General features: G+C 45.3%; 1 protein-coding gene across 1 annotated transcript in view; it reads right to left on the bottom strand.

Annotated features, from left to right (window-relative positions):
- Positions 1 to 10,845: 10,845 nt before the first annotated feature.
- The window catches only part of LOC309555988 (uncharacterized protein), a gene marked incomplete at both ends in the record, with an annotated part of 20,939 nt that continues 9,482 nt past the window's right edge, over positions 10,846 to 22,302 (bottom strand). Inside the window, 3 exon segments of the mRNA XM_082258240.1 lie at positions 10,846 to 11,181; positions 19,844 to 19,915; positions 22,058 to 22,159. Coding sequence (XP_082114366.1) covers positions 10,846 to 11,181; positions 19,844 to 19,915; positions 22,058 to 22,159 — 510 coding nt within the window.

The raw sequence follows: 22,302 nt of genomic DNA on the forward strand, positions 1-22,302 counted from the left end.
GGCATGGGATGGAAGAGGAGATGGGATGGAGGAGTTAGGATTGGAGGAGGACATGGGATGGAGGAGATGAGACTGCTGGAGGAGGACATGGGATTGGGGAGATGGGATAGAGAATTAGGAGGGCATGGGATGGAAGAGGGCAAGGGATGGAGGAGATGGGACTGGAGGAGGAGGACAGGGGATTAGGAAGATGAGACTGCAGGGGGAGGACATGGGATTGGGGAGATGGGATGGAGAAGGAGGAGGGCATGGGATGGAAGAGGAGATGGGATGGAGGAGATAGGACTGGAGGAGGAGGACAGGGGATTAGGAAGATGAGACTGCTGGAGGAGGACATGGGATTGGGGAGATGGGATGGAGAAGTAGGAGGGCATGGGATGGAAGAGGGCAAGGGATGGAGGAGATAGGACTGGAGGAGGAGGACAGGGGATTGGGAAGATGAGACTGCAGGGGGAGGACATGGGATTGGGGAGATGGGATGGAGAAGGAGGAGGGCATGGGATGGAAGAGGAGATGGGATGGAGGAGATAGGACTGGAGGAGGAGGACAGGGGATTAGGAAGATGAGACTGCTGGAGGAGGACATGGGATTGGGGAGATGGGATGGAGAAGTAGGAGGGTGTGGGATGGAAGAGGGCAAGGGATGGAGGAGATAGGACTGGAGGAGGAGGACAGGGGATTGGGAAGATGAGACTGCAGGGGGAGGACATGGGATTGGGGAGATGGGATGGACAAGGAGGAGGGCATGGGATGGAAGAGGACATGGGATGGAACTTGGTGGGAAAACAGTGGAGGGCCCTGGGAAATGTTGATGGTCAGGTCCAGGGGGGGCCCAGACCTAAACCTGTGTAAGGGGCCCCAACATTTCCAATGGCTGCCCTGTGTACTTTTAGCAGAGAAACAGCCCCAAAGCCTCATGATTCCCCCTCTGTACTTGACTGTAGGGATGATGTTCTTAGGGTCATAGTCAGCACTTTTCTTCCTCCAAACACAGCGAGTCGAGTTAATGCCAAAGAGGTCAGTTTTGGTCTCGTCTGACCACAGCACTTTCTCCCAATCCTTCTCTGAATCATTTAGATGTTCATTGGCATGACTGCATATGTGCCTTCTTGAGGAGGGGGACTCACCATGTTTGGAGGAAGAAAAATGCTGACTATGACTCTAAGAACACCATCCCTACAATCACCATCCCTACAGTCAAGCCCGGAGGGGGAAACATGATGCTTTGAGACTGTTTCTCTGCTAAAGGTACAGGGCCAACTCTGCCACATTGAGCAGCCAATGGACAGGGCCATGTATTGTAAAATCTTGGATGAGAACCTTCTTCCCTCAGCCAGAACACTGAAGATGGGTCATGGATGGGTCTTCCAGCATGACAATGACCCAAAACATACCGCCAAGGCAACAAAAGATTGGCTTAAGAAGAAGCACATTAAGGTCATGAAGTGGCCTAGCCAGTGTCAAGACCTTAATCCTATAGAAAATGTATGGAGGGAGCCGAAGCTTCGGGTTGCCAAGCGACAGCCAAGAAACCTTATGGGCTTAGAGAAGATCTGTAAAGAAGAGTGGACCAAAATCCCTCCTGAGATGTGTGCAAACCTGGTCACCAACTACAAGAAACGTCTGACCTCTGTGCTTTCCAACAAGGGTTTCCCCACCAACTACTAAGTTGTGTTTTGCTTGGGGATCAAATACTTATTTCACTCACTGAACTGCAACTTAATTTATAGCATTTGTTTTATGTGTTTTTTTCTGAATTTTGGTTGATATTCTGTTTCTATCATATAAAATACACCTATGATAAAAATTATACACCCGCCATTTCTTTGTAAGTGGGCAAACTTACAAAATCTGCAGGGGATCGAATACTTTTCCCCCCTCACTGTATTCACTCTACCTGTGACCATTGGTGTATTTTGGTTTAGTGTTGCCCTAGGCAAGACTAAAATTGGGCGCCCCCCCACCTTATGTAAATTTGCCCCACTCCTTTTTTAACAGATGTGACTCCCTGCAAAATTGAAGGACTACAAGTCCCAGCATGAACCCCTGAGATCTCACGAGAGGGGGGTGAGAGGGGTGGGAGAGTGAGAGGGGGTGGGTGAGGGAGAGAGAGGGGGGTGGGTGAGGGAGGGAGGGAAAGAGAGAGGGGGGATGAGAGATAGAGAGAGAGAGGGCGGGTGAGGGAGATAGAGAGGGGGATGAGAGAGAGAGAGGGGGGAATCAAAGCGAGAGAGGGGAGATGAGAGAGAGAGGGATATGAGAGAGAGAGGGGGGAGAGAGAGGTGGGGATGAGAGAGAGGGAGGGATGAGAGAGAGGGGGGTGAGAGAGGGGGGATGAGAGAGTGGGGATTAGAGAGAGAGCGCGAGAGAGAGAGAGAGAGAGAGAGAGAGAGGGGGTGAGAGAGAGAGGGGGGGTGATAGAGAAAGAGAGAGGGGGTGAAAGAGAGTGAGGGATATGAGAGAGAAGAGGGGTGAGTGAGAGAGAGAGAGAGAGAGAGAGAGAAGGGGGTGAGTGAGAGAGAGAGAGAGAAAGAGAGAGAGAGAGAGAGGGGGTGAGAGAGGCGGTTCTAGCAACCAGTTGCCCATAGAGTCTCAGGTGGAGGGGGGGGTGGCTTTTTTGCTGCCCCCCTGAAAAGTGCCACCCTAGGCCTGGGCCTTGTTGGCCTAGGCCAAAATACTGCACTAGAAGTGTGGAAGGTAGAAACTAGTATAAACAGTACAGATATCACAAATATTGCAAATATTATGCACGATTGAAAAGAGTGATGGATGTTAGATAAATAAGTGAGGTATTAAATGAGGTAAAAACAGGAATAAAGTGTAAAAGCATAAATCCTAAAAACCAATATTTAAATGTATGCAGAAATATAAATAGGTATGCAAAAAATGAATAAATAGAAAATGACGTATAAATCCACAATATACTCCAGTAAAAAATATATATAGTGCCCTTCAAGTGAGGGTGAAGTGGTGATGTTAAAACAATAAATAAATATATGAATTCAGAAATGGTATTATAGTACAGTGAATATTTGGTGATATTTAACACAGGTGTATAAGTGATAATAAAAAAGAAGAAATTAGTAAATATAAATTAATTTACAGTGACTTGGGTGACCAGAAAGTGGCGTGTGCAAAAAAAGGAAAGAAACCTCAGTCCCAAACCTGGGAAGAGAGAGTGCCCAATATGATTCCCCAAAATGACAATGGGGTGGGCCACAGATGAAAGAAAATAAATCCAAAAAAATTATTAATAAATAATGCTGAAAAAATTATAAAATGGTGACTAGGTGATTGTTACGCAAAATATCTCAAGATCAATAGTGTGCTAGTGAAAAAATGCGCAAAGAATGTGGTCAAAAATGCATAAGAAAAAACATCCACTGAGTCCTTAAAAAGCGCATAGAGGTATAACAGTCCAAAATGGTGATGAGGTGCCAAAATCACAGGTGCGACCGGTTGGATGGTTCTAGAGTGAAGACTATGGTGCTCCCCTATTCAATGGGTCCGGTGCTCCCCTTTCTAGTAAATACCGAGCTTACCAGAAAGTACTACCCCTACAGGGGTAGAGCGCAGATCGATATTTGTAGGGATCGCTCCCAAAGCAGAGGGGTCCGGTCACCTGGTCCACTTCTAATATTCCAATTGCCCGAGTCACAACTGCTTGGCGTGTTAGTAGGGGTGTTCCAACATTAATGCTCCAGAAAAGCCATTCCAGGACATGTGTATAAATAAAGAAAGATGCCTCCAAATGGTGAAATACCGCTAGACTTTTATTAAAACATCCAAGATAAAAGCAGGTACTCACATAAAAACAATGCTAACGATCCCTCAGGACTTAGGAGCCGCAAGGTCCTCTCTGGCGGTGGGGTGATGAACGATAAGCGTTCTCCCGACCGGAGCTGTGTCCCAAGCCGATCAATACAATGCAAGCGGAAGTGATGCGGTGCGCACTCTACATGTTTCGTCGTATGACGTCATCAGGAGTAGCGCTGGCCGCATCCATTCCGCTTCCTTAAGTGTAGAGTGGTTGCCAGGCAACCCGATTCAACTAAAAACGCCTATTGGTCAACGGACCAATCAGAAAAAAGCTGAGAGTATGATCATCTGTTACTAGGAAAAACCTCCTAATGCAATGCACATTAATCCGAGGGCCAATCAGAAAAAACGTTTGTACTTTGTCATCAGTTGCTGGGAAAAAACTGATGCTGATTAGCTCCTTCAATAGGTGGTGAGGATATTCACTACACAGGGGATTTCCGGTTGGTTAAGCCAGCCCCGGAACTGTCAGCAGACTAGGTGATGGTATTTATTCCTAAAGGACGATGTATACTCAGCGATAAATGATGGTAAACAGTTCTAAATTAGTCCGGAAAAAGGGACACAAAAAAGGAAACAAAAAAAGGAAACAAGAAACAAAAAACTGTGGAACAAGAAATCTAGTATTAGAAAAATGCCCTCATTATAACTCCGAATAAATCAGATAATCATAATGAGAAGTCTGGTAGCCTGGCAATCATTCCATGTCTGTATAAGTATATCAAATCTATCCAGTACATATGAAACAAACAGGGAGAAGCTCTAATCATATATGTCTATAAACAATAATTTCACAAAGCAGCCGATTCCCATACATAGTCTTAGGGGGGCATATATAGGATTCATTAAGTCTCAAATAGGTGGTATATAATGAATTAAAAGGATAATAATACTAATAAGTACAGTCTCAAAAGTGAATTCTTAAAAAATATATGAAATTATAAAAAATTATTATATTACTGGGTAAAAGGGATATACCCATGAACATACAAAGAAAATTGGTGTTCAATAAATATACATGGTGAGAAGTCAAATGAAAGTGAAATCAAAGATACATATCTTAAGTGAATAAAAATGTACATGTCTATAAATAAATATTAGTCTATAAAATAAGGTGGATCAAAATATTGTATGTGTTGTTGAACTGTGTCGATGGAGAGTGACATCTGGAAACATGGGAAGTTGGTTAATGGACCAAATGGACTGCTTTTATCTTGGATGTTTTAATAAAACTCTAGCGGTATTTCACCATTTGGACGCATCTTTCTTTATTTATACACATGTCCTGGAATGGCTTTTCTGGAGCATTAATGTTGGAACACCCCTACTAACACGCCAAGCAGTTGTGACTCGGGCAATTGGAATATTAGAAGTGGACCAGGTGACCGGACCCCTCTGCTTTGGGAGCGATCCCTACAAATATCGATCTGCGCTCTACCCCTGTAGGGGTAGTACTTTCTGGTAAGCTCGGTATTTACTAGAAAGGGGAGCACCGGACCCATTGAATAGGGGAGCACCATAGTCTTCACTCTAGAACCATCCAACCGGTCGCACCTGTGATTTTGGCACCTCATCACCATTTTGGACTGTTATACCTCTATGCGCTTTTTAAGGACTCAGTGGATGTTTTTTCTTATGCATTTTTGACCACATTCTTTGCGCATTTTTTCACTAGCACACTATTGATCTTGAGATATTTTGCGTAACAATCACCTAGTCACCATTTTATAATTTTTTCAGCATTATTTATTAATAATTTTTTTGGATTTATTTTCTTTCATCTGTGGCCCACCCCATTGTCATTTTGGGGAATCATATTGGGCACTCTCTCTTCCCAGGTTTGGGACTGAGGTTTCTTTCCTTTTTTTGCACACGCCACTTTCTGGTCACCCAAGTCACTGTAAATTAATTTATATTTACTAATTTCTTCTTTTTTATTATCACTTATACACCTGTGTTACATATCACCAAATATTCACTGTACTATAATACCATTTCTGAATTCATATATTTATTTATTGTTTTAACATCACCACTTCACCCTCACTTGAAGGGCACTATATATATTTTTTACTGGATTATATTGTGGATTTATACGTCATTTTCTATTTATTCATTTTTTGCATACCTATTTATATTTCTGCATACATTTAAATATTGGTTTTTAGGTTTTATGCTTTTACACTTTATTCCTGTTTTTACCTCATTTAATACCTCACTTATTTATCTAACATCCATCACTTTTTTCAATCGTGCATAATATTTGCAATATTTGTGATATCTGTACTGTTTATACTAGTTTCTACCTTCCACACTTCTAACGCATATATTGGCAGCGCCAAGCACTTCTTCTTTTTTCCTCTACATATCTAATATAATCTCTAGTAGATTATATTCTGAAGTGGGCTGCAGCCAATCGCTTTTTTCTACCCCCTCCCTTCGATATTATCCTAAGCGCGGATTCTTTTCCACTCTTGATTCAAAATACTGCACTGCCTAGGGCAGCACTTTGCAGTGGGGCAGCAAAAAAGCTGCATACCGCATGAAAAAAAAACAGCCTACTCCTGACTTCCTGCACAAAAAGGGTCCCCGCCGACTTGCACTACAATTTTAGTTTAGTGCCTGTCTTATGGGGCGAATTGGGCCAAAGGGCAGGGACCAGGAGGCAAATCAGTCTGGCACCCCCATAAAGCAGTCACACTGCTACCTGCCGGTGTGATAGGCTGCACTAATGGGCATTGGTAGGCTGGCGGCCACTAATGGCTGTACTGATGGCCACTGATGAGGCCACACTGATATGCTGCACTGATGAGGCTGAAATGATGGGCAGTAATGAGGCGGCACTGATGAGGCTGAAATGATGGGCAGTAATGAGGCGGCACTGATGAGGCTGAACTTATGGGAACTAATAAGGCTATGCTGATGGGCACAGATAGACTGTGGTTGTGGTCTGTGGTGTACAGATGACAGGGCGGATCATAAATAGGAAGGGCTGTGGCCTTTATAGGAAGGGGTGGGTCATATTTAAATTAAACTTAGGGGGTGCACAAACTTAGTCAGGCCTAGGGCAGCACAAAACCTAAATACACCACTGGGCCTTGTCGGCCTAGGCCAAGATACAGCACTGGAGAGGGAGCATGGGATACCCCAAAAAACTGTAGAACTGAATAACCTGAGGACTTATTGACTTTCTGGCTGCACAGTACAAAAAATGAAAGTCTCACAGGATCTCTATGCTGATGATGACCGGTACTCCTTTCAGAGTCTAAAAGCTCCATGCAGCCACTAACTCCTCGGTAATGGGGCTGCTTACAAACGTAGCCACAAGATCATCGGTGGCCTCCTGCCAATATACAAGGGGCTCTTCCTAGTGAGGGAGATGTAGACTCACACAACCATAGGACAGCAAGACTCTTTCCCACCGACTTCCTCCTGGCTTTTTCCAGTGAGCTTCTCCAGACTCAACTTGATCCCTGGACTCAAACTTGTGAATAGGCCCTCCCAGCTAAGACTAGCTGGGACCTCCTTGTCTTCCAAATGGATTCTTCTAGAAATCTGTTCCAGTGGCACAGGGGTCTCCCCCAGCATGACTGGACCTAGACCTCAGACTATTTATTAGCTTTCTCAGAATATTCTGAGCAGACCTCCCCAGGGATTGGCTGGAGTTCAATAAATATTCAGGTTGCATGCTCAGTTCTTCCTCCAACTATGATTCTAGAGTTCTCCAAATGATGGCTACAGCATGGTCGAACATTTCTGGGAGGGCGTTTATTAATGTCCTTCCGTGATCACGCTTCCAGCGTGCCCCCGGCCACACACACATCAGCAGGGATCTGAGATCGCTGTGTCCTTGGGACACAGCTGATCACAGATCAGGGTAAAGAGCCAATCACAACGGCTCTTTACCATGTGAGCAGCTGTGTCCAATCACAGTGTAAAAAGGATTTGCCAGTTATTGGCATTCTTCTCCTCAAGATGGCAGGGCAGAGGAGAGGAGAGCTGGTAAGCATAAATTCACACAGGGGACATCTACACTGATATTCAGAGCACTGATCATCACTGTCCAGATAATCAGTGCCGCCTATCAGTGCCCATAAGTGCCGCCTATCAGAGCCCATCAATGCTGCCTGTCAGTGCCTATCAGTGCCACCTATCAATGATGTCGATCAGTGCCATCCATCAGTGCTGCCTATCAGTGCCCATAAGTGCTGCCTATCAGAGCCCATCAATGCTGCCTGTCAGTGCCTTTCAGTGCCACCTATCAATAATGTCTATCAGTGCCGCCTATTAGTGCCCCTCAGTGCAACCTCATCAGCACACATCAGTGAGACCCGGTTCACACTTCTGCGAGTGCCGGGTTCGCATGTAATGTCGGAGCGCACTGCTCCGACATTACATGCGATCAGCTGTGCGGTGCGAGTTTAGCCATACAGTTTGTATGGCTAAATTCGCATCGCACCCGGTGCAAACACGCACAGGAGGCATTTTTGCAGCCGCATCAGGATCGGATCGCACAGCGGTTCACACTTGTGCGATCCCATCCTGTGCGAACTGCACGATCGCACTGCGATATGAGATCAAACTGGGGGTGTCGTTAAGATTACATTGACACCCCCAGCGTATCGCATATGGCAGTGTGAACTGCCGGGGGTGCGTGTGCTATGCGGGAAAAGGCTGCGAATTCGCAGCCTTCCCGCATCGCATATATGTGAACCGAGCCTGAAGGAGAAAAATTACTTATTTACAAATTGAACCACTTCTGGGTTTGCCCCCTTAATGACCAGGCCATATTTTGTGATTCGGCACTGCGTCACTTTAACTGACAATTGCGCGATCGTGCGATGATGTACCCAAATTTAATTGATGTCCTTTTTTTGCCCACAAATAGAGTTTTCTTTTGTTGGTATTTGATCACCTGTACGATTTTTATTTTTTGTGCAATAAACAAAAAAAGTGCGACAATTCTGAAAAAAAAAACAAACAAGAAAAAAAAAACAATATTTTTCACTTTCTGCTATATAACATTCCCAATAAAAAAAAAATTAAATAAAATTTTTTCATCATTTTATGCCAATTTGTTTACATATTTTTTATTTTTTTTTTTGCTAGTAATGGCGGTGATCTGCGAATTTTAGCAGGGCTGCGACATTGCGGCGGACAGATCGGACCCCTAACTGACATTTTTGACACTTTTGGGGGGACCAGTGACATTACTACAGTAATCAGTGCTAAAAATATGCACTGTCACGGTACTAATGACACTGGCAGGGAAGGGGTTAACCCAGGGGCAATCAAAGAGTTAAGTGTGAGCCTAGGGGGTGTTTTCTAACTGTGTGGGGGAGAGACTTCTGGAATCAACTCAGAGACCTCTGATCCTAAATAGGATCACAGGGGCTTTGTGTTCATTCCAGAGAGAACAACGGTCTGCTTTGTTTACAACAGCAGACCGCTGTTCTCTCTCGTGGGTGCCCGGTGGCAATCGCTGCCGCCAGTCCCGTGGATCGGCTTCCCCGCTTTCTAATGGGAATGGGCACGTGCCTCCGGCGGCGTGTGCGTGCCCCCAGGAGCAGTACTGCGAACCGCCGTACAGATATGGTGGTTCGTGCAGCCAAGCCAGCCTGCCACAGTATACAGTCAGGTCCGTAAATATTAGGACATTGACACAATTCTAATATTTTTGGCTCTATACACCACCACAATGGATTTGAAATGAAACAAACAAGATGTGCTTTAACTGCAGACTTTCAGCTTTAATTTGAGGGTATTTACATCCAAATCAGGTGAACGGTGTAGGAATTATAACATTTTGTATATGTGCCTCCCACTTTTTAAGGGACCAAAAGTAATGGGACAATTGGCTGCTCAGCTGTTCCATGACCAGGTGTGTGTTATCCCCTCATTATCCCATTTACAAGGAGCAGATAAAAGGTCCAGAGTTCATTTCAAGTGTGCTATTTGCATTTGGAGTCTGTTGCTGTCAACTCTCAATATGAGATCCAAAGATCTTTTACTATCAGTGAAGAAAGCCATCATTAGGCTGAAAAAAACAAAACAAACCCCAGAGAGATAGCAAAAACCTTAGGTGTGGCCAAATCAACTGTTTGGAACATCCTTAAAAAGAAAGAACGCACCGGTGAGCTCAGCAACACCAAAAGACCCGGAAGACCACGGAAAACAACTGTGGTGGATGACCGAAGAATTCTTTCCCTGGTGAAGAAAACACCCTTCACAACAGTTGGCCAGATCAAGATCACTCTCCAGGAGGTAGGTGTATGTGTGTCAAAGTCAACAATCAAGAGAAGACTTCACCAGAGTGAATACAGAGGGTTCACCACAAGATGTAAACCATTGGTGAGCCTCAAAAACAGGAAGGCCAGATTAGAGTTTGCCAAACAACATCTAAAAAAGCCTTCACAGTTCTGGAACAACACCCTATGGACAGAAGAGACCAAGATCTACTTGTACCAGAGTGATGGGAAGAGAAGAGTATGGAGAAGGAAAGGAACTGCTCATGATCCAAAGCATACCACCTCATCAGTGAAGCATGGTGGTGGTAGTGTCATGGCGTGGGCATGTATGGCTGCCAATGGAACTGGTTCTCTTGTATTTATTGATGATGTGACTGCTGACAAAAGCATCAGGATGAATTCTGTTTTGGGCAATTAATGAACTGAAGTCATACAGCCTACCTTCTATAGTAGTTAATGAGCTGAGTTTATAGAGCCCCCCCCCCCCCCCCATCTATAGTAATTAATGAGCTCAGATGAGTAAATCATTGAACAGCCCTCTGTGGAAGCGAAGGAAGAAATTACAGCTACAGTCTACTGAAATTAATTTTCAGATTTTGGCAGATTTGTGTATGGACGATTGATCTTTCCTCCAATGGGTGGGAACAACAGTCCATATTGGCCAGAAGATGGAAGAAGCCAACAGGTGACCCCACCTACCAGACTCCAGCAATAACTGAAATGCACAATTTGGGTAGGCCGGTGCTCTTCAGCTTCTCCCCCTCTCCCCCCCCCCCCGTTTACTTTCTGGGGAAAATGTCAATGATACACTTCAGGCAGAGAAGCCTTCCCAGGATGTCCCCAGGGAACACCCCCCGTCCCCGACTCTCTGATCGTCGCTCAGCCTCGTCATCCCGATGGTCATCGTGGAATTCTATCACTGTGTCTGGCAGGTCATAATCATCATCCTCATCCTCCCGGGTCATTTCATCCTCCTCTTCTTCTGGCTCCTCCGGCTCCTCCTCCGTAATCACCCGCTTTTCTTCAATGATGACGGTGCGCTCACGGGAAAGTCCTTTCTGGTTGCTGCGCTCTCCTTCTGAAGACTTTGCAGCAAGTCCTCCATCTTTGTTGGTCTAGTCACAAGGGAACACAAGAGAATATTTGTCAATATATTAGTAAAAGGGTCATGGGCATTCGCAGAACATTTTTTAGGGGGGGGGCATCATTTTAAGTCACCCATGCTCCACCCTTTTCGCCCACATATATCCTCCTTTAGAGCAGTCCAGGCCAGGGTCCCCAATAGATTCCCTTTAGAGCAGGGTCCCCATAGATCCCCCTTTAGAGCAGCCCAGGCCAGGGTCCCCTATAGATTCCCTTTAGAGCAGGGTCCCCATAGATCCTCCTTTAGAGCAGCCCAGGCCAGGGTCCCCTATAGATTCCCTTTAGAGCAGGGTCCCCATAGATCCTCCTTTAAAGCAGCCCAGGCCAGGGTCCCCTATAGATTCCCTTTAGAGCAGGGTCCCCATAGATCCTCCTTTTGAGCAGGCCAGGGTCCCCATAGATCCCTTTTTAGTCTTATCTTTTTACCTATATTCCCCGTGCTACCAGGTTTTCCTGCACCACCAGGTACTCCAGACTCTCCCTGCAAAGAATATATATATATATATATATATATATATATATATTTAGCCAATATGACCCCCTTTAGAGCAGGCCAGGATCCCCATAGATCCCCTTTAGAGCAGGCCAGGGTGCCCATAGATCCCTTTTAGAGCAAGCCAGGATCCCCATAGATCCCCTTTATAGCAGGCCAGGGTCCCCATAGATCCCCTTTAGAGCAGGCCAGGAGCCCTCATAGATCCCCTTTAGAGCAGTGTCCCCATAGATCCCCTTTAGAGCAGGGTCCCCATAGATTCCCCTCCCAGAGCAGGCCAGGAAATCTCCAGGGGGGGCCCTTGCCCTCCCTTGCCCTCCCTTGCCCTCCCTTGCGGACGCCCGTGAAAAGGGTCACTCCGCCCAAAACTGATTTTTCAGTGTTTCTGGAGAGTTGTTGGAGAACCATAATAAGATTATACAATCAGATAGTATTGTCTATCTCTGCCCATCCACTCCTGAGATTTACACAGCTCTTTTTCTTTGCCGCAGTTTCATTATCCCCCAACCGGTCCTGTCCCTCCCCCAGCCAGTGAGTGGACACTGGACAGTGAATAGAGAAGCAGCAGACTGATGCGCTCTTCTCTCTGTCACTCTGCTCTCTCCTCTCATCAGCATGCTCTTTTCCCTGCAGAAACCTGATGGGCTCCTGGTCAGGGCCGGACTGGCCGACCGGGATACCGGGAAGATTCCCGGTGGGCCGCCGGCCCTGGGGCCGCTTTGAGATTGGGGCCGCCCGCTTTAAGATTCATGGGGCCGCTTTAAGACGCGGCCGCTATTGGGACCGCGCCGCGGCCGCGCTGTGATGGCCGCTGCAGCCCCGAAGTCTTTCCAACGTGACGTCAGCCGCTATGAGCGGCAGGACATCACATCTAGCGGGAGCGGCTGCGCGGCGCCGGCGGTGGATCATGTGACTCAGGCTCAGCAGCAAGACGGACCGTCACAGCGCCGAGAGTCCCACACCACATCCAGTAATGTGTCTGTCAGTACACACACAGACACCAGCAGCATGATCGACGGACCAAGTCAGTAATAAAAATCAGCAGCAGTGCAATTATTGGTCCCATCCTCCGACCTCCACCAGACCACCACTGCCCCCTGGCCCCTGCTGCCCCCTGCTGATCTCACCACCCCCACTGATTCCCCCCCACCACCCCTGCCACTGATCCCCCCCCACCACCCCTGCCACTGATGCCACCACCCCTGTCACTGATCCCCCCACCACCCCTGCCACTGATGCCACCACCCCTGCCACTGATGCCACCACCCCTGTCACTGATCCCCCCCACCACCCCTGCCACTGATGCCACCACCCCTGTCACTGATCCCCCCACCACCCCTGCCACTGATGCCACCACCCCTGTCACTGATCCCCCCCACCACCCCTGCCACTGATGCCACCACCCCTGTCAGTGATCCCCCCACCACCCCTGCCACTGATGCCACCACCCCTGCCACTGATGCCACCACCCCTGCCACTGATCCCCCCCACCAGCCCTGCCACTGATCCCCCCCACCAGCCCTGCCACTGATCCCCCCCACCACCCCTGCCACTGATCCCACCACCACCCCTGCCACTGATCCCATCCCCCTCACCACCACCACTGCCACCGATCCCATCCCCCCACCACCCCTGCCACTGATCTCACCACCACCACTGCCAGCAATCCCATCAACCTCACCACCACCACCGATCCCACCCCCCTCACCACCACCGCTGCCCCCGACCCCACCCCCCTCATCACCACCACCGCTGCCACCGATCCCACCCCCCTCATCACCGCCACCGCTGCCACCCCCCTCATCACCACCGCCGCTGCCACCCCCTCACCACCACCCCTGTTGCCACCCCCTCACCACCACCCCTGCTGCCACCGATCCCACCCCCCTCACCACCACCGCTGCCACCTATCCCACCCCCCTCACCACCACCACCGCTGCCACCGACCCCACCCCCCTCATCACCACCACCGCTGTCACCCCCTCACCACCACCCCCGCTGCCACCAATCCCACCCCCCTCATCACCACCACCGCTGCCACCCCCTCACCACCACCCCTGCTGCCACTTATCCCACCCCCTTCACCATCACCACTGCTTCCACTGATTCCACCCCCCTCACCACCACCCCTGCTGCCACTCATCCCACCCCCTCATCATGTCTACAACCTCTGACATCTCCTGTTCCATGTCCACACAGCCCCTGACCTCTCCTGTACTATGTCCGCACAGCCCGTGACATCTCCTGTATCATGTCCACACAGCCCCTGACATCTCCTGTACCATGTCCGCACAGCCCCTGACATCTCCTGTACCATGTCCGCACAGCCCCTGACATCTCCTGTATCATGTCCGCACAGCCCCTGACATCTCCTGTATCATGTCCACACAGCCTCTGACATCTCCTGTATCATGTCCGCACAGCCCCTGACATCTCCTGTACCATGTCCGCACAGCCCCTGACATCTCCTGTATCATGTCCGCACAGCCCCTGACATCTCCTGTACCATGTCCACACAGCCCCTGACATCTCCTGTACCATGTCCGCACAGCCCCTGACATCTCCTGTACCATGTCCGCACAGCCCCTGACATCTCCTGTATCATGTCCGCACAGCCCTTGACATCTCCTGTATCATGTCCGCACAGCCCCTGACATCTCCTGTACCATGTCCGCACAGCCCCTGACATCTCCTGTATCATGTCCGCACAGCCTCTGACATCTCCTGTACCATGTCCAAACAGCCCCTGACATGTCCTGTACCATGTCCACACAGCCCCTGACATCTCCTGTACCATGTCCTCACATCCTCTGACATCTCCTGTACTATGTCCGCACAGCCCCTGACATCTCCTGTACCATGTCCGCACAGCCCCTGACATCTCCTGTATCATGTTCGCACTTTTACCACTTTTAACTATAATTTGCTCTTTTATATATAAAGCCCTGCTTTTATATCTATCTTATCTATGGTAGTACACTCTTCAAATTTGCTTTAAAATGCATGGTTTTCCCTTTTATGAACAAGAAAATAATGGCGTTATGGTGTTGGGCCGGTATAATAATGCTATGGGGCTGGTATGACATTTTTTCCAGGGCTGAATTTTATGTCCAGTCCGGCCCTGCTCCTGGTGCTGTTTCTCCCTCCTCTTCTCTGAGCTTGGCTGTAGAGACTATACAGTAGACTGCAAGATGCTGATACCAATTAACCCCTTCATGCCTAAACCTTTTTCTGACATTTGTTGCTTACAAGTTAAAATTAGTATTTGTTTTGCTAGAAAATTACTTAGAGCCCCCACAAATTATCTAGATTTTTTTTTTTGTAGCAGAGACCCTAGAGAATAAAATGGTGGTTGTTGCAATATTTTATGTCACGCGGTATTTGCGCAGTGATTGTTGCAATATTTTATGTCACGCGGTATTTGCGCAGCGATCATTGCAATATTTTATGTCACACGGTATTTGCACAACAATCGTTGCAATATCTTATGTCACGCGGTATTTGCGCAGTGATCGTTGCAATATTTTACGTCACGCGGTATTTGCACAGCGATTGTTGCAATATTTTATGTCACACAGTATTTGCACAGCGATCGTTGCAATATTTTATGTCACGCGGTATTCGCGCAGCGATCGTTGCAATATTTTATGTCACGCGGTATTCGCGCAGCGATCGTTGCAATATTTTATGTCACACGGTATTTGCGCAGTGATCGTTGCAATATTTTACGTCACGCGGTATTTGCACAGCGATTGTTGCAATATTTTATGTCACATGGTATTTGCGAGGCGATCGTTGCAATATTTTATGTTACATTGTATTTGCGCAGCGATCGTTGCAATATTTTATGTTAGATAGTATTTGCGCAGCGATCGTTGCAATATTTTATGTTACATAGTATTTGTGCAGCGATCGTTGCAATATTTTAAGTCATGCGGTATTTGCGCAGAGGTCGGTGCAATATTTAATGTTACATGGCATTTGCGCAGCGATCGTTGCAATATTTTATGTTACATAGTATTTGCACAGCAATCGTTGCAATATTTTATGTTACATAGTATTTGCGCAGCGATCGTTGCAATATTTTATGTTACATAGTATTTGTGCAGCGATCGTTGCAATATTTTAAGTCATGCGGTATTTGCGCAGAGGTCGGTGCAATATTTTATGTTACCTAGTATTTGCGCAGCGATCGTTGCAATATTTTAAGTCATGCGGTATTTGCGCAGAGGTCGGTGCAATATTTTCTGTTACATAGTATTTGCACAGCAATCGTTGCAATATTTTATGTTACATAGTATTTGCGCAGCGATTGTTGTAATATTTTAAGTCATGCGGTATTTGCGCAGTGATCGTTGCAATATTTTATGTAACGCGGTATTTGCGCAGCGATCATTGCAATATTTTATGTCACACGGTATTTGCACAGCGATCGTTGCAATATCTTATGTCACACGGTATTTGCACAGCGATCGTTGCAATATTTTATGTCACGCGGTATTTGCGCAGTGATCGTTGCAATATTTTACGTCACGCGGTATTTGCACAGCGATTGTTGCAATAATTTATGTCACATGGTATTTGCGAGGCGATCGTTGCAATATTTTATGTTACATTGTATTTGCGCAGTGATCGTTGCAATATTTTATGTTACATAGTATTTGCACAGCAATCGTTGCAATATTTTATGTTACATAGTATTTGTGCAGCGATCTTTGCAATATTTTAAGTCATGCGGTATTTGCGCAGCGATCGTTGCAATATTTTATGTTACATAGTATTTGCACAGCAATCGTTGCAATATTTTATGTTACATAGTATTTGCGCAGCGATCGTTGCAATATTTTATGTTACATAGTATTTGCGCAGCGATCGTTGCAATATTTTATGTCATGCGGTATTTGTGCAGCAATCGTCGTAATATTTTATGTCACGTGGAATTTGTGCAGCGTTCGTTGCAATATTTTATGTTACATAGTATTTGTGCAGCGATCGTTGCAATATTTTAAGTCATGCGGTATTTGCGCAGAGGTCGGTGCAATATTTTCTGTTACATAGTATTTGCACAGCAATCGTTGCAATATTTTATGTTACATAGTATTTGCGCAGCGATTGTTGTAATATTTTAAGTCATGTGGTATTTGCACAGCGATCGTTGCAATATTTTATGTCACGCTATTTATTTTTTAAATTTAAAAGACCGGAAAAAAAATGGGGGAAAAAATGGAAAAAATACACTTTCATTAATTAAAAAAACAGTAAAGTTAACCCATTTTTTGTGTCATGTGAAAGATGATGTTATGCCGAGTAAAAACATGTCATGCTTTAAAATTGCGCACGCTCATGGAATGGTGACAAACTACATTACCTAAAAATCTCCATAGGCGACATTTCAAAAAATGTTTTTTTATAGGTACCAATTTAGAGTTACAGACCTTGCCAGTGTCATTTTTACAGTAACAATGCATATGTATAGCACTGATTACTGTAGTAATGTCACTGGACCCCCCAAAAAGTGTTAAAAATGTCAGCTAGGGGGTCCGATCTGTCCGCCACAATGTCGCAGTCCTGCTAAAAATCGCAGATCACCGCCATTACTAGTTAAAAAAAAAAACAATAAAAATGACAGAAATCTTTCCCGTATTTAGTAAACTCAATAACTTTTGCGCAAACCAATCAAAATACGCTTATTGCGATTTTTCTTACCAAAAATATGTAGCAGAAAACAAATTGGCCTAAAATGGTAAAAATTTAGATTTTAACTTTTTTTTTTTTTTGACAATGTCATATAGCAGAATGTGAAAAATATTGTTTTTTTTTTCCAAAATTGTCGCTCTTTTTTTGTTTAAAACACAAAAAATAAAAATCTCACAGGGGATCAAATACCTCCAAAAGAAAGCTCTATTTGTGGGAAAATAAGGATGTAAATTTGTTTTGGTACAGCGTCGCATGGCCGCGCAATTGTCCGCTAAAGGAACGCAGTGCCGAATCGCAAAATAGGGCCTGGTCAGAAAGGGGGCAAATCCTTCCGGGGCTAAAGTGGTTAACTCTAGCCTTAACCCTCTAACCCTAACTTTAACCGTAACCCCTAACCCTAACCGTCTAACCTTAGCTCTAACCCTTCACCCTAACTCTATCCCTAACCCTCTAACCTTAACTCTAACCCTAACTCTTTATCCCTAATCCTCCGACCAAAACTCTAACCTTAACCCCCAACCCTAACTCTAACTCTAACCCTTAAACCCTAACTCTTTTCCTAACCTTTACTCTAACCCTAACCATAACCCTCCAACCTTAACTCTAACTCTAACCTTAACCCTACAACCCTAACTGTAGCCATAACCCTCCAACCCTTACTCTATTATCCCTAACGCTAACCTTAACCCTCTAATAACCTAACCCCCAACTCTAACCTTAACTTTGCAAGCCTAACTCTAATCCAAACCCTATACTCAAACTCTATTCTTTTTGGCCCTAACTCTAACCCTAACCCTGTAACCTTAACCCTCCAACCATAACTTTAATCTTCACTCTAGCTCTAACCTTTACCCTCCAACCCTAACGGTAGCCATAACCCTCCAACCCTAACTCTAACCCTGACGCTAACCTTAACCCTCCAACCCTAACTAACCTTAACCCACAAATAACCTAACCCCAACTCTAACCTTAACTTTGCAAGCCTAACTCTAATCCAAACCCTCTAACCTTAACTCTAACCTTAACCCTTCAACCCAAACTCTTACCCTCACTCAAACTCTAACCCTCTAACCTTAACCCTCCAACCATAAATGTAATCTAAACTCTAGCTATAACCTTAACCCTCCAACCCTTACTCTAACCTTAACCCTCCAACCCTAACTGTAGCCATAACCCTCCAACCGTAACTCTAAGCCTGACGCTAACCTTAACCTTCCAACCCTTACTAACCTTAACCCTCTAATAACCTAACCCCAACTCTAACCTTAGCTTTGCAAGCCTAACTCTAATCCAAACCCTCTAACCTTAACCCTTCAACCCTAACTCTTACCTTCACTCAAACTATAACATTTTAGCCCTAACTCTAACCCTAACCCTGTAACCTTAACCCTCCAACCATAACTTTAATCTTAACTCTAGCTCTAACCTTTACCCTCCAACCCTAACTGTAGCCATAACCCTCCAACCCTAACTCTAACCCTAATGCTAACCTTAACCCTCCAACCCTAACTAACGTTAACCCTCTAATAACCTAACCCCAACTCCAACCTTAACTTTGCAAGCCTAACTCTAATCCAAACCCTCTAACCTTAACTCTAACCTTAACCCTTCAACCCTAACTCTTACCCTCACTCAAACTCTAACCCTCCAACCATAACTTTAATCTTAACTCTAGCTCTAACCTTAATCCTCCAACCCTAACTGTAGCCATAACCCTCCAACCCTAACTCTAACCCTGATGCTAACCTTAACCCTCCAACCCTAACTAACGTTAACCCTCTAATAACCTAACCCCAACTCCAACCTTAACTTTGCAAAACTAACTCTAATCCAAACCCTCTAACCTTAACTCTAACCTTAACCCTTCAACCCTAACTCTTACCCTCACTCAAACTTTAACCTTCTAGCCCTAACTCTAAACCTAACCCTCTAACCTTAACCCTCCAACCATAACTTATTATCTAAACTCTAGCTCTAACCTTAACCCTCCAAGCCTAACTAACCTTAACCCTCTAATAACCTAACCCCAACTCTAACCTTAACTTTGCAAGCCTAACTCTAATCCAAACCCTCTAACCTTAACTCTAACCTTAACCCTCCAACCCTAACTAACCTTAACCCTCTAATAACCTAACCCCAACTCTAACCTTAACTTTGCAAGCCTAACTCTAATCCAAACCCTCTAACCTTAACTCTAACCTTAACCCTTCAACCCTAACTCTTACCGTCACTCAAACTCTAACCTTTTAGCCTTAACTCTAACCCTAACCCTCTAACCTTAACCCTCCAACCATAACTTTAATCTAAACTCTAGCTCTAACCTTAACTCTAAAACCCTAACTCTAACCTTAACCTTAACTAAGCCCTATCTCTCTACCACTAACCCTAACTAATTCTCCCAGTGTCTTCATCCCGGTGGAACTGCTCCATTGGGACACACTCACCCCGTCTGGTGTGGTTGTACAGATGACCGTGAAGTGATTTTCCTTCATCGAGGCCTTGCAGCTTTTCTCCACCTGCACAATAAAATGAAATAAATGTAATAATATTGTTACATTAAAGTTTTGCATATTAAAATGATTTTTGGATTACACATTAACACATTACTTACTATTAAGGTTTGTTAAAGGTTCAGTTAAACAAAAACTGCAATTGCCCAGGGGACTTTAAATGAGGCTACACACTCGTAATTTTTTTTTTTTTTTTTTTTATGTCTTCAGCAATACTCATGTCGATTGATATATATCCCCTTATAAATTTTATACATATATACATCTAATTTTTACTTTTTTCTACTAATTGCTGATTGGCATTTTGTTTTTTTTTTCAACCTCAATCTAAGTATATGGAACACATCTTGTCACCGCCAGTCCTGCTCTCCATACGACCCCTGTGCTCCCCCCCCCCCCATGGCTCCCGGGTCAGACTTTCCAGAGAACCACCCTTTCCAGTGCTTTCATATTGAGACTGATTCAGTAAGTATGGAGCTCTGACGATTGCTCCGTCCTTTATTCAGTTTTGGATACCCCATATGTATATACACATACCAGTTTTTGTTTGTATGAATTTCGGGATGGAGGCACACTACTCCGATGGGAGATCCAGATCACACTCTCTTTTTATATATGTTAACCACTTGCCGACCGCCGCACGACTATTTACGGCGGCGGTCAGCCCCTCCTGGGCAAAGTGATGTAGGGGTACGTCACTCGCCCGCGAGCCAATAGGGGAGTGACCGGCGGCTCGGATGTCCGCCGGCCACCCGCGATCGTCCGCTGCAGAGGGAGAAAGGCAGGCGGCTGATGTAAACAAAGCCGCCTGTCATTCTCCCTGGTGTAACTGCAGAGATCATACGGTCCTGCTATGTAGGATCGTATATCTCTGTGGTTACATGAAAAACCACACCCCTTTACAGTTAGAAGCACGCCCCTAGGGACACATTTAACCCCTGCATCACCAATAAAGTTAACCCCTTCCCTGCCAGTGTCATTTTTACAGTAACAGTTACATCATGGGAAATGTAGTTCCAAAACATCTGGGGGTGCCAAGGTTCGCCATCACTGCCCTAGGCTCACATTTAACCCTTTGATTGCCACTGGTGTTAACCCCTTCCCTGCCAGTGTCGCTAGTACAGTGACAGTGCATATGTATAGCACTGATTACTGAAGTAATGTCACTGGTACCCCCAAAAGTGTCAAAAATGTCAGTCAAGGGTCCGATCTGTCCGCCGCAATGTCGCAGTCCCGCAAAAAAAAAAAAATCGCAGATCGCCGCCATTACTCGTTAAAAAAAAGAAAACAATAAAAATGACAAAAAATCTTTCCCTTAGTTAGTAAACGCAATAACTTTTGCGCAAACCAATCAAAATACACTTATTGCGTTTTTTTTTTTTTTTGCCAAACATAGGTAGCAGAAAACAAATTGGCCTAAAATGTTAAAAAATTTTGATTTTTACATTTTTTTGGGGGGAATTTCATATAAAAAAATTTGAAAAATATTGTTATTTTTTCAAAATTGTCGCTCTTTTTTTGTTTATAGTGCAAAAAGTAAAAATCGCACAGGTGATCAAATATCACCAAAAGAAAGCTCTGTTTGTGGGAAAAAAAGGACGTCAATTTCATTTGGGTACAGCGTCGCACGACCGCGCAATTGTCCGTTAAAGTCAAGCAGTGCCGAATCGCAAAATAGGGCCTGGTCAGGAAGGGGGTAAAATCTTCCGGGGCTTAAGTGGTTAAAGGTTCAGTTTACCCACAAATAATATTTCCGTTTTTGGTGGATGCGGGAGGTTTACCCTGACAACCTATTACGTCGCCCATGTTCAATCATACTGCACAGTGCAAAATGAACCTCACCGCAATGCATGGTGTCACGATGTGTGTTACTGCGTTTTACAGATTATAAGAGTATCTGAAGGCCCCCTTCATAGCTATGTAGGACAAAGTTACAATGTATAGTTTGTTCACTGGGGGGAGGGGAGACTTAGGGAATGCCTCATCCTGCCTGCAGCAGACTGATGACATTATTTCAGCCTAGACAAAATCACTGACTAGAGATCGATGATGGCTTTTTAATGATTAAAGGGGGATAAATCATTTAGGATGGAGAGATGGAAATTCCAGGCACTGTTGTTCATGATGGGGTGCAGTCACCGCACTTACCCCTCCAGCTTTATATTCACATCTCTCAGTCGTCTTATATTCTGATTTTTGACAAACTGTCTCCTTGATGGTGAATTTCACCTGGTTTGGTCCTTCAGGCTCCTGTATGGAACAGAGTCGTATCCTCAGTGTAAGATCAGAATAGAGGACAGTATATGGAGATAAAGAGGACCTGTCATTTCTACATTTTTATACAAAAAAAGTGACTTTAATCTGATTTTCTAAAACTAATATTGTGGTTCCTA

Source organism: Pelophylax lessonae, assembly GCF_965119305.1.
Source record: "Pelophylax lessonae genome assembly, chromosome: 5".
In the NCBI taxonomy this organism is placed as follows: domain Eukaryota; kingdom Metazoa; phylum Chordata; class Amphibia; order Anura; family Ranidae; genus Pelophylax; species Pelophylax lessonae.